General features: G+C 41.8%; 1 protein-coding gene and 1 long non-coding RNA gene across 6 annotated transcripts in view; both read left to right on the forward strand.

The window, feature by feature from the left end:
- LARP1B (La ribonucleoprotein 1B) overlaps window positions 1–15,328 on the forward strand; it is a 109,965-nt gene extending 94,637 nt beyond the window's left edge. For 2 of the 5 annotated variants that reach the window (XM_038398230.2, XM_043513401.1), the window contains exons 13-19: window positions 3,761–3,972; window positions 4,416–4,522; window positions 7,058–7,218; window positions 7,941–8,085; window positions 11,861–11,970; window positions 12,087–12,214; window positions 13,278–15,328. In XM_038398230.2, coding sequence (XP_038254158.1) covers window positions 3,761–3,972; window positions 4,416–4,522; window positions 7,058–7,218; window positions 7,941–8,085; window positions 11,861–11,970; window positions 12,087–12,214; window positions 13,278–13,520 — 1,106 coding nt within the window. In that variant the 3' untranslated portion in view covers window positions 13,521–15,328. The remainder of the gene's footprint in view (window positions 1–3,760; window positions 3,973–4,415; window positions 4,523–7,057; window positions 7,219–7,940; window positions 8,086–11,860; window positions 11,971–12,086; window positions 12,215–13,277) is intronic. The other 3 variants (XM_043513402.1, XM_043513403.1, XM_043513404.1) reach the window with 3 other exon arrangements.
- Window positions 8,093–10,644, forward strand: LOC122459906. The gene is made up of 2 exons (XR_006280877.1): window positions 8,093–9,880; window positions 10,591–10,644. It is a non-coding gene; the product is annotated as an uncharacterized LOC122459906 (long non-coding RNA).
- Window positions 15,329–15,952: the final 624 nt, after the last annotated feature.

The raw sequence follows: 15,952 nt of genomic DNA on the forward strand, positions 1-15,952 counted from the left end.
ATGGTGCGGAACGGGTACTCACTGCAGTTTGCCTCCCACCCCCCTTCCCTGTCCCTCTTGAGGGACCCCTCTCATGAGCATCTCCTAGAGGAGGAAGTTCGCTCGCTGCTACAGACAGGCCGTGAGGCACCGCCTCCAAGGGGAAAAAGGTTCTACTCCCGGTACTTCCTCATCCCCGAGGCCAAAGGGGTTCTTTGCCCAATCCTAGACCTGCACAGGCTCAACAAATCCCTGGTCAAGACCCGGTTCCGCATGGTCTCTCTGGGCACCATCATCCCTTCCCTTGATCCGGGGGACTGGTATGCCGCCCTCGACATGAAGGACGCGTACTTTCATATCGCCATTTTCCCAGCACATCGGTGGTTCCTACGCTTCACCGTGGGCCGAGAACATTACCAGTTTGCGGTTCTCCCGTTTGGTCTAGCTGCGGCCCCAAGGGTGTTCACGAAGTGCATGATGGGGTGGCGGCCTTCTTATGGAGGCAAAGAATCCGAGTGTACCCACACCTTGACGACTGGCTCCTGACGGGCTGATCCAAGGCAGAGGAATGGGGCCATGTGGAGGTGGCCCTGAGATTGTTCCGCAAACTGGGGCTCCTGGTCAACGTCCGCAAGTCCACATTCGTACCCACGCAGAGAATGGAATTCATAGGAGTGGTCCTGGACACGATGCAGGCAAGGGCAAGCCTTCGGGTATCCCGATTCTGGGTTATTCAACAAGCAGTTGTCTCCCTGTGCCAGTTTCCAACAACAACGGTCAGGTGCTGCCTGCAGCTGCTGGGCCACATGGCAGCATGCACGCACGTGGTCAGGCATGCCAGACTGAGACTCAGGACTCTGCAGGTGTGGCTCGCTCAGGTGTACCGCCCAGGCAGAGATGGTAGTGATAGATGGTAGTGATAGCCCCAAGGGATGTGCTGGACTCCCTGCTGTGGTGGCAGTCGCAGCCTTTGCGAAAGCGTCCCCTTTGCCGCCCCACTTCCAGATCTGATGCTGGTGACGGACGCATTAGACCACAGATGGGGGGCTCACCTGGGGGACCTCATGCCGCGGGGGTTGTGGTCTGGAGCAGAGCGGTTGCTCCATATCAACGTGACAGAGCTCAGGGCGGTTCGTCTCGCCTGCCAGACCTTTAACGCCACTTTGAGTGGTCACAGCGTGACAGTTCTGACAGACAATACTACTGCCATGTTTTATATAAACAAGCAGAGTGGGGCTCGTTCCTTGCCACTCTGTCACGAGGCTCTCCTCTGGAACCTTTGCATAACCCATGTGATTCAGCTTGAGGCATCCTATCTCCCAGGGGTACAAAACGAGCTGGCGGACTCCCTCAGCAGGTCATACCACATGCACGAGTAGACGCTCAGAGCGGACGTTGTGCTTTCGCTCTTCTGCAGGTGGAGGTTTGCCTGGGTAGATCTGTTTGCCGCCAGGGCCAACGCTCAGTGCCCGCAGTTCTGCTCATTCCGGGGCCAAAGCCCGGGCTCACTCGTGGACGCATTTGCGATCCTGTGGAGGGGGGCTTGATGTATGCCTTCCCCCCCGCTCCTCTTGGTGCACGAGGTCCTGCTCAAGGTGTGCAGGGACAGGGCGGCAGTGATCCTCATCACCCCAGCCTGGGTCTGCCAACACTGGTATTCATCGCTCCTAGAGCTGTTGGTGGAGGCCCCAGTAGTCCTGCCCCTACACCGGGACCTCATTACACAGGACGTGGGGAGGCTTCTCCACCCTGACCTTCAGTCACTGTACCTGACGGCGTGGAGGCTCTGTGACTAAACGCCCTGAAAAATCAGTGCTCCCTTCCTGTGCAGCAGATTCTGCTTTGCAATAGAAAGCCCTCTATCAGGGCGGCTTATATGGCCAAGTGGGAAAGGTTCTCATGTTGGTGTGAACCCCGACAGGTGCGGTTGGGCCAGGTCCCAGTGCACGCCATTCTGGAGTACCTCCTGCACCTCAAGCAGCAAAGGCTAGCCCCGTCCTCACTCAGAGTGCACCTAGTGGCCTTCCATCTGGGGTTCTCGGGGGGCTCAGTGTTTTCCCACCCAAAGGTGGGGTGGTTCCTTAAAGGGTTGGAGAGAGTGTTCCTGTACTCCTGTCCCCCCAGTCTCTCCATGGAACCTTAACCTGGTCAGTTCTAAACTCATGGGACCCCCTTTCGAGCCCCTTGCTACCTATTCTCTCCTCCACCTTTCCTGGAAGGTGGCATTTCTGGTTGCCATTACCTCGGCCAGAAGGATATCTGAACTGAGGGCCCTCACCTCTGAGCCACCGTACACAGTATTTCACAAGGACAGGGTGCAGCTCCAGCCGTACCCCAAGTTCCTCCCTGAGGTGGTCTCCCACTTCCATCTGGGCCAGGACATTTGTCTGCCGGTGTTCTTCCCAAAACCCCCTATGGACCCGAGTCACTGCAGCTTGCACACATGGTATGTTCGTCAAGCGCTGGTGTTCTATTTGGAGCGCATCAAGCCCTTTTGCAAATCTGCACAGCTGTTTGTTGCTGTAGCCAAGAGGGTAAAAGGCCTCCCAGTGTTGGCACAGCAGATTTAGTCTTGGATTACAAGCTGCATCCGGATGTGCTATGAGCTTGCAGGTGTTCTGGCCCCGGTGGTCATGGCCCACTTGACCAGGGCGCAGGCGACGTCCACAGCGTTCCTATCACAGGTGCCGATCCAGGAGACCTGCAGAGCAGCCACCTGGTCCTCGGTGCACACCTTCATGACCCACTATGCGGTCAACCAGCAGGCCAGAGAGGAGCAGCAGTTGGCAGAGCAGTCCTCCGAGCAGTTGTTCTGGGACTCTTACCCTCCTCCAGAGGTAAGCTTGTAATTCACCTAATGTGGAATGGACGTGAACAAGCACTCGAAGAAGAAAAAGCAGTTACTTACTTTCTCGTAACTGTTGTTCTTCAAGATGTGGTGTTCATGTCCATTCCACCATCCACCCACCTATCCCTCTGTCTGAGTCGCCGGCAAGAAGGAACTGGAGGGGGTCAGGCCAGCGGGGGTATATATGCGGGGCACAGTGGCGCCACTCGGGGGGCCTAACAGGAGCCGCTAAGGGAAAAGGTTTCCGACGCTCGTGCATGCGGCGTGCACACACCTAATGTGGAATGGACATGAACAACAAGTTACGAGAAAGTAAGGTTTTTTTTTCCTGTTTTTCTTAAAATATGTTCAGCTTATTTTTTATAGTACATTTTTTATTCTTCTTTTTCTCCCCTAACTTAGTTTCTTGCTAAATCCGTTTACTGTTGCTTTTCTAAAATCACCAGTCTTCTCTTTCCTATAAAAGCCTTTTCTGATCTTGGATATCTCCTGGGTTGATTTAACTGAACCATTTTGGATAAGCTGGAGTTGGTAGTCCGGACAGAAGGTTACAGTAATCAAGGCAAGAGATTTGCAAGATGTAGACATGACTTCTAACCGTGAATATAGTTTAGGAAAGGCAGTTAGAGGTGAAATTTTGAATTTCTTAACTTTCTTTATAAGTCATAATAGTTTTCCAGTAAGTTTTTTGTATAATTTGATTAACAGGAGCTTTTAAAACCCAAACTACATAAACTGGGTTAATTTAGATTGAGGTTAAGCAATATGGGCTGCATCAACAAACTCCTACTTTGTCCTTTGTTAATTAATGTAGAAATTTTTAGGCAGAATCCAAATGAATTTCAAAGATATTCTGTGTCTGTCCATTAAATGTCAACTTAAAATGAAACACTTCTACATACATGTATGTTAGCAATCTTTTTCTATTTACAGATTTAACAGATGAGCTAGCTTGTAAATTGTTTGGTGTTGTAGAAGTACCTCCAACAACAGTGGCTCGTTCACTGCCAACAGCAGTCCCTGAATCTCCAAGAGTTCATCCTGCCAGAACACCCAAAACACCTCGTACCCCAAGGTTACAAGATCCCAGCAAAACGCCAAGATTCTATCCTGTTGTTAAAGAAACAAGATCCATTGATGTAAAGGTAAGCAGAAAAACCTGTGCATAAAGTTTCCTCAGATCAAAAGTTTTTATTAACATAATGAAACAGTACTTTTAGATATCTTCACTTCTTTCTGTAATGGCGGGGATGGCTTACACTGTTTTAAACAACTTAACTTACTGATGTTTTCTCCGGTTCTAAGAAATGGCATCTTTGAGTTGGGTAAATGTAATTAGGAATTCCATAATGAAAAGGCAAAATATCCAAAGACATTGAATTTCTGTTTTAAGACTGGTTCTTGGGTTATGATGCTGGAGTTTTATGACTTCATATGACTTCACAATGTGTTATACGCTACATGAAACCTTGAGCTGTAGTTTGGGGGAAATAGCAGTTTACCTGATCACTTGTGATTTTCCAGTTTTCAGAAAGTGACTGCAGTTACATCAGTGAAATACTTTGCAATGTTGCATTTGTTTTCTTAGATTCCAAGAAAAAGAAAAACACGACATAGTACAAACCCTCCTCTAGAATGCCATGTTGGTTGGGTAATGGATTCCAGAGATCACAGGCCAAGAACATCTTCTGTGAGGTAGTAATTTTTATCATGGAATAATTTTGCTGTGATTTATTCAGTGCATAGAGCCTGTGGAACAGTTATTGGTGAGAAGTATGTGAATATGCAAAATGTATTTACAAATGAAGAGGACTGGTGGACAGAAGGAATACGGGATTGGGGAAAGAAAAGTGAGAATAAAATACAAAAGAATGTCCGGGAAACAGTGAAGAGAGAATACAAAGAGACATATCAGCTGTTAGTCCCAGGTGCAGGTCCCAGTCCCTTAATTGGGCCAACAGGGAGCACCTGTTTGGGCACAGGGGAGCTGGACCTACTTCAGTTTTAGGGCCAGCTACCCTATGACATACCTCTCCCCTGTTTTTAGGAAAAAAACTGCCTCTTTCACAGGCAGAATTTTTCCCGAGCTGTGAGGCCACATCTGGATTGCTCTCACCCCTAACCCAAACCAAAAAAAATTCCATATAAACTCATTCATATGTACCTGAATTTCCCAAGTTCTGCACAGTTCTTAATGCCAGTATTACAATTCATACCTTCAAGACCAATCACAGTCTATATAGACCCTCTTTTTCTTCTCCAGGGTTTCAAAGTCTCTGCATGCAGTCTGTAATTCTCCCTGAGGCTCAGTGACTGTCGAGATCAGGTGACCTCTTTCCTTGTAAGTGTCCTGATCTTCCACAGTCAGGGCTCTTTCTCTCAGGGCTGGTCTACACTACCACTTTAGTTGATGTAACTTATGTGCTCAGGGGTGTGAAAAAGACATCCCCCTGAACAACGTAAGTTACATCGACCTAAGTGCTGTCCACACCAGCGCTGTGTTGGTGGGAGATGCTCTCACGCAGACATAGCTTCTGCGTTCTTGCAGAGGTGAAGTAATTACGCTGACGGGAGAGTGCTCTCCTGTCAGCATAGCACGTCTTCACCAGACTTGCTACAGTAGCGCAGCTGCATCAGTGCAGCTCCGCTGCTGCAGCACTCTAGTGTAGACTTTCCCTCACTGAACTATATGTAGCTCTCGTTCTGCAGCCTCCAGTACTTCTGATCTCCAGTCCTCATGATGGGAGCCATAAAACAGGTATCCTATTTCCCTTTCCCCAAAGGACCAATATTTGTACTCTGGCCTGCTGCTGATGTGCTGTCTGGGTTTCCACTGTATCCCACTGAATTCAAGGCTCTTTTGGATGCCCACTGTACCCCCTTGAACTCACAGCTCTGCCATCAGCCTCTGTTTCCTGGCCTCCTTGTCTGTCTGAAGCTTGGTTAAAGTCCTGCTTCAGCATTAAGCACAGCTGTTTCCCACTCTCTGTCTACACCCTAATTGGACTAATTCCTGTTCAGTTCTATCAACAATCAATAATCTTCTGCTAGGAGGTACTTATATCCTCTAGTTCTTGTTGCTGTCTTTTTAGGTGACCCAACAAGCTCTGGAGGTGGTCAAGGGTTTCCTCTTGACCCACTCCGCCATCTCTACTTCAGCTTGCAGTTCCCTCCACTCCTTTCGCAATTGACCCATGGTAGGGTTTCCAGGTGTCCAGTTTTCAACCAGAACACCCAGTCGAAAAGGGATCCTGGCGGCTCCCGTCAGCACCACTGACCGGGCCGCTAAAAGTCCAGTTGGCATCACAGACAGGCTCCCTAACCAGCTCGATGCAGCTCCAGGAAGTGGAGACATATCCCTTAGGCTCCTAGGCATAGGGGCGGGCACGGGGGCTCCGCAGTTCCCATTGGTCAGGCAGTGGGAGCTGAGGGGGCGGCACCTGCAAGCAGGGGCAGTGTGCAGAGCTCCCTGGCCACCCGTCTGCGTAGGAGCCGTCTGAGGTAAGCGCCTCCTGGAGCCTGCCCCCCAACCTCGAGCCCCCTCTTGGACCCAAACTCCCTACTGGAGCTCACACCCCAACCCTATGCTCTAGTCCAGAGCCCCCTCCCGCACTCCGAACCCCTCAGCCCCAGCCTGGAGCCCCTTTCTGCACCCTGAACTCTTCATCTGCGGCCCCACCCCAGAGCCTGCACCCAAACCACAGACCGCACCCTCCTGTGTCCCAAACCCCACGGCTCCAGCCCAGAGTCCCCTCCTGCTCCTGCAGCACAATGAAAATGAGTGAGTGAGCAAGGGTGGGGGAGAGTGAGTGACAGTGAGTTGGGGGTAGGGCCTTGGAGAAGGCAGTGGGGCAGCGGTGTTCAGTTTTCTGTGATTAGAAAGTTGGCAACCCTAACCCTTGGTCCTCCCTGTCCTAGGCTGCTGTTCTGCTTTCCCTTGCTTTTGGCATATAGATCTGTATTTAGTTTTATGCCATGGGCATCTTAGATTTCTCCCTGTGCACTTCATCTCAAAGTTTGGTGATCTTTTTTATTTTTTTTTTTTTGTGGTGGTGGTGGTGTGAGTCGGAGGACGTCTTGGGGCCAATGCAAATGTGGTGGTGGCCATTTGGTAACTATGCTGTTCTAACAGCTTTGGGAGTAGTTAATGTAAGATGGCTGACAATTCTTTGTTAAACCTGAAAAGATGTAGTGTTTGTGCAATAACACAAACATTTTTTGTTTCAACAGCAGTTCAAATGCTTCGCCTTCAGAAGGTGCTCCAAAAGCAGGAAGTTATGGGTGTACCCCTCACTCACTTCCCAAGTTCCAACATCCTTCTCATGAACTTTTAAAGGAAAACGGCTTTACACAACAAGTGTACCACAAATATCGTCGAAGGTGCCTCGTTGGTAAGATGCCAAACATGTTCTCTGAAATTTTACCTGGCAATAGTCAGCTATTATATAATACTATTTTTCCACATTTATTTTTTCTTTGCCTGCTTTTTATATAGTAAACCAAGTATTCTTAAGAAAAATGTCTATATGATTATTTGGTGCCCACTTTAACTTTGCATGGAAAGACATTCCAAATTATCTTTGATAGATTTTGTGAGCATGTTTATTTTCCTTATAACTTTGATCACATAAGCACCTATTTGTTGTAAAAGAAAGTAATTTTGGGCAATTTATATACGATTGGTTGGTTTTCTTTTAAATTCATTGGCAGTTTTGGTGGGGGGGGAGCATTTATACATTTTATATCAGTTCTTTGCTGTATCACTGTGAAATATGTCAGTGGTTAAACTTTTGTGTAAAAAAAAAAAAAAATTTTTTTAGGCTTTGAGTTTGCTTATTTTTTTTAAGTGACTATTTTGAACTGATCTTATAAATATCTTGACAGGTAATATCTAACTGATTTAGGTGAATTTAGAAATTTCATTCAAATTGACTTAACTAGAATTGTTTTGAACTGCTTTTTGGGGAGAGTTTAAGTTTACACCATCTGAGCTTTTATTGAATATTCGACTAATATAAAATCAATTTTTTTCCAACAGCTTATTTTTGAGATGGTATACTTATATAGTTAAAACTAGCTGTTTTGTCATTGATTTGTAATTTTTTTTCTTCAGAAAGAAAACGGTTGGGAATTGGCCAATCCCAGGAAATGAATACACTCTTTCGTTTCTGGTCCTTTTTTCTCAGAGATCACTTTAACAAGAAAATGTATGAGGAATTCAGACAGCTTGCTCTAGATGATGCAAAAGAACACTACAGGTATTACATTTATTCTGTAAGTTATGACTAATTTGGGGTTTTTTCTACCTTTCATTTTAAGAAGTGGGGTCCATGTGTTCAGACTAACTTCAAAGAACCTGAACTTTTTATAATATCCATTTGGGTCTTCGTAGCATTTTCAAAAATAGTCTTCACAAGTTTCTCTAACAACAATCGCTGTTTTAGCAAATTAGAAAAGTGTAAACAATCAAATAGTAATGCTGCTGTAGATGACATTAGATATGCCATGATGTCAAATCCCCAATTATTGATCATTAGACTCTATTAAACTCAAAATAAATTTTATTCAAATTTGGGTATTGTGTGACTTGTAAGCCAACCTAATTATTTAACCTCTTGACTAATTACAATTAGTGAAAATTTATTTCTTCTCCTCCAGGAGTACCGTCAACATAATAAAGAAAATTGCCACTGTATGGTTTTAATACCTTTGTTTCCTCCCAGTTCTGAGCTGTCTGTGTGCTGGTGTGATCACCCCAGTATAAATTAGAGTACCCTAAGGGTTTCTATAAGTTTTATATTGGATGCCAGTGGCATTAGAGGCTGACATGGCAACTGGAAATTAGCAGGGTAGAAGAGCCCCACCCATGTCTCCTCCTTTTTTTCTGGTCACACGTTCTTTGCCAGAGGTACAGAGGACTTGCTGTTCTGTCTCTGCACAACAGAAGAATTCTCTTTTCTGAGAGTGATCGCCCTGCGACCATCAACACCTTTGACTTGACATTGCTATGATTCAAAACATACAATGTCTTAATCTGGAAAAGATCAAAGTTTCATTTTTATGAAAGTGTCTTCATTTCATATTCTAAAAATCATGTCCAATGCCTCGCAAGCCACAAAATCATGGGTAGAAGTAAAACTGTTAAGGGACACCCCTTCATTTATCATAGATCCGAGTATTCTGTGGGTATAGAAAGGTCTGTCCCCTAGCGCATCCTCATTATGTTCTGTTGTGCAACACTTTCATTGTTTTCTATTTTTAATATTATACTTTCAATGTACAGTAGGTTAAAGTTTAGGTAAACCAATGACATCCTAAGCCTTGGTAAACTTGGGTCTTTGTCATGGTACAAGTGGAAAGGTAATCACTTTTCACATTATTCACTACAGCAGTAGTCCTTTAATGGACCAACATGCCCAAAGCCAAAAATGCCTTGGAGATGTGGGCATTCACCTCACAACTGTTTGCTTTTTGTACTCTTTCTGCCCTAAGTCTGAAGTGAGAGGGATAGGAATCTTAAGGTTTTTTAGAAGAAGGGAACAGCTAAGTCTGACCAAAAACTCCTTGAGTCATCAATACCAACGTCTGATCTAAGTCATACCAATGAAATCCATTCATTTGTCCGTTGTCGTCATCTGATGTTGAATACGTTCCCTTGGATGATATCTGTGTAGTCTTTTCTCTGTGGTATCCTCTTTGCTGCTATCATCAAGGCTCAAGAAAAAGTAGGCCCTCAAGTGATTCAAGGAGCAAAAGAAAAGCCGATTGAATTTCCTCTCTAAATGCATTATTTCAATCTAGACAGGATTTGGACTCCTCTGGAAAATATCATTTTTTCTGGTGTGATGGTCCTGTCTAGATCATGTTTTGCTGGAGATTTCCTTTGCACTATCAATTCTGTCTTGTTAAAATGGACATTCACAGTTTAGGTTGTGGGATACTCATCTGGGCCTGTTGGTTATCCAAGACCTTTGAAGACTAATGGAGGTCATATGGCACACAACTTTTGGGCCTGTAAATTGCTGTCTCTGAATGTTGCTCCTCTGATCAAATGTAAGTTGGGACAAGTTCTCACAGGTAACATAGTGGTAATGTACTGTTAAAATCCCAGAAGTATTTTGTCTTCTGTTTTTTTATATCAAGAAGCAATAAGTCTTTGGGAATGATTTATCTCAGATAAAAATGTCTTCTTCATTGGTGCCTCAGACCAGTCACACTGCCCAATAAGTCACAGAATCATAGGCCATCATGAGCAGAAGTTTGGTAGCCAAGAAAATCTTTGAAAGGCCATCCAGTGATGGATCTTTTTGCTATCAGATCCAACACCAGAAGTAATTAAACTCTGCTAGGTCCTTGGCTGCTCTTAAATTTGGTGACAGATGTCTCTGATGTATGGGGAGTTAGGTGTAATGTACACCCACCACAGTTTAGTGTGATTCCCAAGTTCTTCAAAAGATTTGGCAGAAGAAGGAACATGCAATCGTAGAATATTGTATGGAATGTTGCTAGCTCACTCTCAAAGTTTTATAGTAGGGCATTAGAATGCTAATATGATTCCTATTCCTCAGTCTCTGAATTCAGAGGATTGTGTTGGGAAATGGGAAGAGCACATCCAGAGCTTATATGTGAAAATCCCTAAAGCTCCATGCTCTCCAAAATCCTATTTATTGTCTGTCAGACCATGATTTTAAAATGCCAGCAGTGTGGACAGACACTCAGCCCTACTGTGTGCTTATGAAATAAAGATAAGTACTGTTTCCTAGCTATCCTTGAACCTGAATGAGATCAGCTGTTGGATGAAGAACAGCTGACTGAAGCAAAACTGGACAAGTAGATGATGCTAATGAAGAGAGTGAAGTGTTCTGAGGAACTAGTTAATGCCTTACCAGTCAGCGACAGGCTTTCCCATCATCAAATTGGTATGCAGCCTGAGTCTTGGTGAACTTGCTGATGCTGGTTACCCAAATAGCAACAGCCAGAATGAACTGCTTCTGCCTACTGTTGTCCAGGACACTCCACCTCATCTTGATTTATGAATTGTTGGCCACAGCAACCTGTAAGTTGACGTCCAGACTCTTCCTATATCACAGTGTATCTGGGAATGAAACTGCAGATGCTGAGGAAACTGCAGTTGTTCCTGAACACAGCAGCCTGTCTACTGAGCAACACAAGTTGACAAGAACACATCCATCTGGTGTGTTGGTCACTTCACTGATTGCTCATCAATCAGTCAGGTTTTAAGGTTCTGATAGATTTCTCTGGATTTGGGAGTTCATTGGTGTCAAGGAACTTGTCTGACACACTGTCTTAATTTTTTTAGACTGTAAACAAGAAGGCAGAGACTATTTGTCTAGTATCAGTGACAGGTATATTATTGCAGTTTAATAACTATTACACTGTATTTCCAGGGAGTGTGTCATGGCAGGTTTGAGTGCAAAATCTTGTTGAGTATATCTCCAAGTAATGAAGGAGTAAAGAAAATCTGAAGTCCTTGCTTAGCATCTATAGATTCCATATGTTTGACATCTCCAGAAGTTCAAGGAGTCAAGTGACTGATGGGTTAGGGGTAGAGATTATTCCACAAAGTGCTTGGTTCAAAGTGGAGGAGAATGTGTAGAGAATGAAGTGAACCAGCTCATGGCATCTTTAAAGTATTCTGCCGGTTTCCTCACTGCAAAGTTAAAAATATCCATCGACTGGAAAACAAAGCATCAATCTGTCTTCCACTTGGATGCACACACAATTGTTGTGGGAGCTGATGGACCATCTGAGACCCATTGTCAGTAATGTTTTTATAAGAGCTGTTCTTTTATTTGACTCCTTGAATATTTACAAGACTGAGAAAAATTTAGAAGTAAAAATGGATGGAGGGAAGGAAGGAATTAGATGGGTAGGAAAGAAATTTAAACCATGGTACTTGAGTAAAAATTAAGTATAAAGGGGAAGGACAGAACTCCAATAACATTTAAATCCCTTGAGGAAGTGTAATATGCATTTAGACTATTTCCTTAAATCATTATTCTCTGTTTGCAGGTATGGATTGGAATGCTTGTTTAGATTTTACAGCTATGGTTTGGAAAAAAAATTCAGACAAGAGATCTTCAAGGACTTCCAAGAAGAAACAAAAAAAGACTATGAATCTGGTAATTGCCATTCCTTAAGGCTCTCTAAAGATAGGGGGAATTGTGAGAAATTACCTATTTACAGTTAGGTGCTTAATACTACTTGTAAAACTGACAATGATCTTTTCTGCTATTAGGTCAGCTTTATGGATTAGAAAAGTTTTGGGCTTACCTGAAATACACTCAATCCAAAACTCCACCCATTGACCCCAAACTGCAGGAATACCTTTGTAACTTTAAGAGACTGGAGGACTTCAGAGTTGATGTAAGTTTGTAAACTCTGTTAAAGCATTCAGTGTACTATTGCTAAAGGAACACTATCGGGTTAATTTAGGTTTTGTGGAAACAAAATTCTGCAAATCCTAAAAACTGATGTTTTCATTATTTTTTTTACATTTAAATAAAATAGTTTTGTTTTAGATTTGTTAATTTTGTAATGTTTGCAGCATAGTACAAGAAGCCAGAATGTGAAACTAAACAAAACTGAAACCAATTAATCCATTTTCACTGTCTAGGATGAGTGAAATGCTAACACTAATGGGGAAAAATAGATTTAGAAAATGTTCAATTTAATAAATTTAAGCTCATAAGGACATTTTTGTTTTTAATTACCTGACTATTCCTGTAATTAGTGCTGGTAATCTCTCAACAGCTAGTTATAAGAATGCAGTAAGTCAATAATGTCCAATGAGTAGTTGTCACTGAATTGCACTGACAGCCATCACACTTACTATTTAGTGTTTACTGACTTTACTAGCTGTTTGTGAGTCTATCCCCTGCTATAAAGGAAAACTGTGCTTTTTCATGTCATGTTAATTTTCCATAAATGGATGGGCATTAAGACTGTGATGTTGGGTAGGCAATTAATGTTCCTGTAGGTGCTGTGTGCTCCCAACTCAGTGACTTGGGGGTAGGCGATGGTGCTCAGTACACAGGGTGGGGACTTTATGTACCACCAGAGCATTAGCGTGTGAGAGTTTTGTTTAATTCATGTTTCTCTTAACAGTTAGCACATATTTTGTTGTGGGTTATCCTTTTCATGCTTGACTTTTTTTTTTAAATGCCAGGACTGAGTCAAATACCTATCTTGAAATTCAATTAGACTGTATAATCTTTGGGGGCATGGACTTTGTCTATAAAGAATCTAGAACACTACTGAGTTTATAAGAGTTAAAGATTTTTTCATAACAATAGCACTAAGTTTTAGTGGGTTAGTCTTCCTACCTTTTAAACATGTCATTCTAGTTGGATCTTCCACAGTGAAAGTAAAAGTAGTAATATCCATACTTGTAGAAAAAATACTAAACTGGTTAAATTAATGTTTTCAGCCTCCTCTTAGTGAAATATCTGGGAGAAAAAGACCTTCAGCTTCAGTAGGTGAGGAGAGTGGTTGTCCTAGACATCAGCCTACAACCTCTAAGACTCTAATTGCTTCTGAAACCACAGCTGACAATCAGTTTCAGATCCCAGTAAACTTTCATGATGGGAATACTGCGCAGGAATCAATTGACAAGTTAAGCAAGAACAGCGCTGCCACAAAATCAACAGAAAGTGACATATCTGAAAAATAGGCTTAAGACAAGTTAGTGCTCTTGAGGTCAACTTTTACATATTTTAGTTCAGAAATTTTCAGGGGGAACTGTTCTAATGCTTGATTTAAAAACAAATGTATGTGAAGACAAAGGATTGCATTTTCTCTTTCACAAGAAAGTTCAAAAATATTTCCCATGGTTGAGGGTGGCTGGTTCTGAGATCAAAGGGTTTCTAGGAAAAAGTCTGGTTTCAGTATTGCTTTCCTTGAGCTATTGTTTACAAAAACGGCATTCTTATACTATATGCAAAAAATATTTTGGGGATGCCTTACATTTTAGCTCATACTTCTTAAAGAAGATACTATATATCCATGTTACTTACTGATCTTTCTTCACCTAATTTCCCCATTATGAATTATTAATTGTACGTATCAAAGCCAAAAAGAGTGTATATTTTTTTAAATTACAGAAAGGATCTAAGTTTGTAGGCTCTCTTACATATATAACTATAAAAAAATATTTGCTTTTTTGTAAAAAGTAAAAGCACATTTACGGATGTGAAGCTGTACGGAACTGTGTGCGCTTCTGGATTCTATTTAATTATTTTGCTTTCTATTTTTTATTTCAGGATCTCCATAGTTAGTGTTTTGTTAGGTGTGGAGTTTTCTGAGTGGACATCAGCTGGTTTAGTTTTAAGGAATTGTTCAACACTTGTTTTTATATGATTGTGAGCAGAAGGAGAAAGTGGGTATATTGATTTATGTACTGTCCTAAATTCACTAAATATCTGCAGTTTTTTGCAGGTTGATAAAATAGCAAACAACATTCAAATCATCCTCAGTTTCATAGAGGTTCTTTTTTCATTTCTCTCTATTTCATGGTTATAAAGTGTGCTACGAGAGGTATAGCAGATCTTTTTTTAAAGATTTTAATTTCAACTCAAAATATTTAGTTTTACTTTTGAGACAAATTTAAAAATTAAAGCATGCATTCTAAATTTGTTTTTCTATTTTAGAATGTATGTAAATGAAGTTACAATTTAAAATTCTGCTAGGTATAAGACTAAATGAGATTTCAACAAACTGGTCAAGAGATTAGTTTCATTAAATGTAAACAATTCAAATAAACATTCATTTCTAGTGTTGGGATACGAGTAAATCACGAGTTTTATCACCTGTAATTACTTACTAACTTCATTTATTTTGATTTAAAGATTTAGTATAACTGAAGAAATGACTTCTTTCTAAGGTAGGTGGGAAGGTAGGAATGAGTTCATTTTTGCTATACTTGTTAACTGCCAAACAGCCTTCAGTTAACTTTATAACTAGAAGTAATGTCTAACACTGATGCCTTAATACTGGGAGGGAGGTGTCCTAAAGGACTCAACATCCAAAGAATGAGTTTTAAATTTGTAGTGGATTTTAGAAGTTGATGCAGCTTCAAGTCCATTAAAATTTTTCGGTCATGTTAGCTTGTGAATCTGAATAGAACAATTATGAACACACGCGCGCTTGTAAATGAGTATATAGCAGTGGCCTTCCTAGTAGTTAGATTAATTTCAATACAAAATTGAGCCTTTTAGAAGTAACTTATTTTAAAAGGAAAATAGGAACTAACATAATAGGAATTGATAAAAATGAACATTTTAAATAGCATCTTTTCAACATACTAGTCATATACCTCACCTATGTTTGATCCATGCCTCTTTCTATCCATGAAAATGATGCAAATGTAAATTTGGATTGAAACTGTATATACAAGTAATAGACTTTGAATATTTAGCATTCAGTGTGTGTAATTTGTGGTATATATCTTTGCAAATTTTATAAAAATATCAAAAACCCCAATTGTGTTGTGTTCGTGATCTGTAAAATTATACATGAAAACATGGTTTAAAGCCAAGATTGTAGACTTGTATGAACTTTATTTTTATAGGTGAGTGAAGGTATTGCTTATGAAATTTAATCTTGTTAAAATTAGTAATGGCTTGATTCTCCAATTCATAACCAGTTTTCTGCAATTTTGATAGAATCATTTTCATATAATCCTGTTTTTGGTTTAAAACAGAGGCAAGTAACATGCTAAACATGGCCCTAAGCAGAAGACTTTGATATGGATTAGCTTCTTCTTTTTCCCTCAAAAACAAATACAACTCCCTCCTGCAACCATCTATAACTGCAGCACCATATCTCTCCCCATAACTCCTTCTGAGTATCCAGTATATACACAGTCACCAGTATTGATAATACCCAAAATTGGAAATAATTCTTAGTTGAAATGTATTGCATATATTTTAGTGGAATTCCATGATTTAAAGTTACTTTTTGCGGGAGAAAATGTGTGAATGGTAAGAAAGCACTATTGCAGAAGTGGATATGACTTTTTGTAAGCAGCAAGCAGCACAATGTGTTCTTTTGGTAATCAGTAATGTTTACACCTACTTTTCTTGAGGTGGAAGATGTAGCTTACTG

Source organism: Dermochelys coriacea, chromosome 4, assembly GCF_009764565.3.
Source record: "Dermochelys coriacea isolate rDerCor1 chromosome 4, rDerCor1.pri.v4, whole genome shotgun sequence".
Lineage (NCBI taxonomy): Eukaryota > Metazoa > Chordata > Testudines > Dermochelyidae > Dermochelys > Dermochelys coriacea.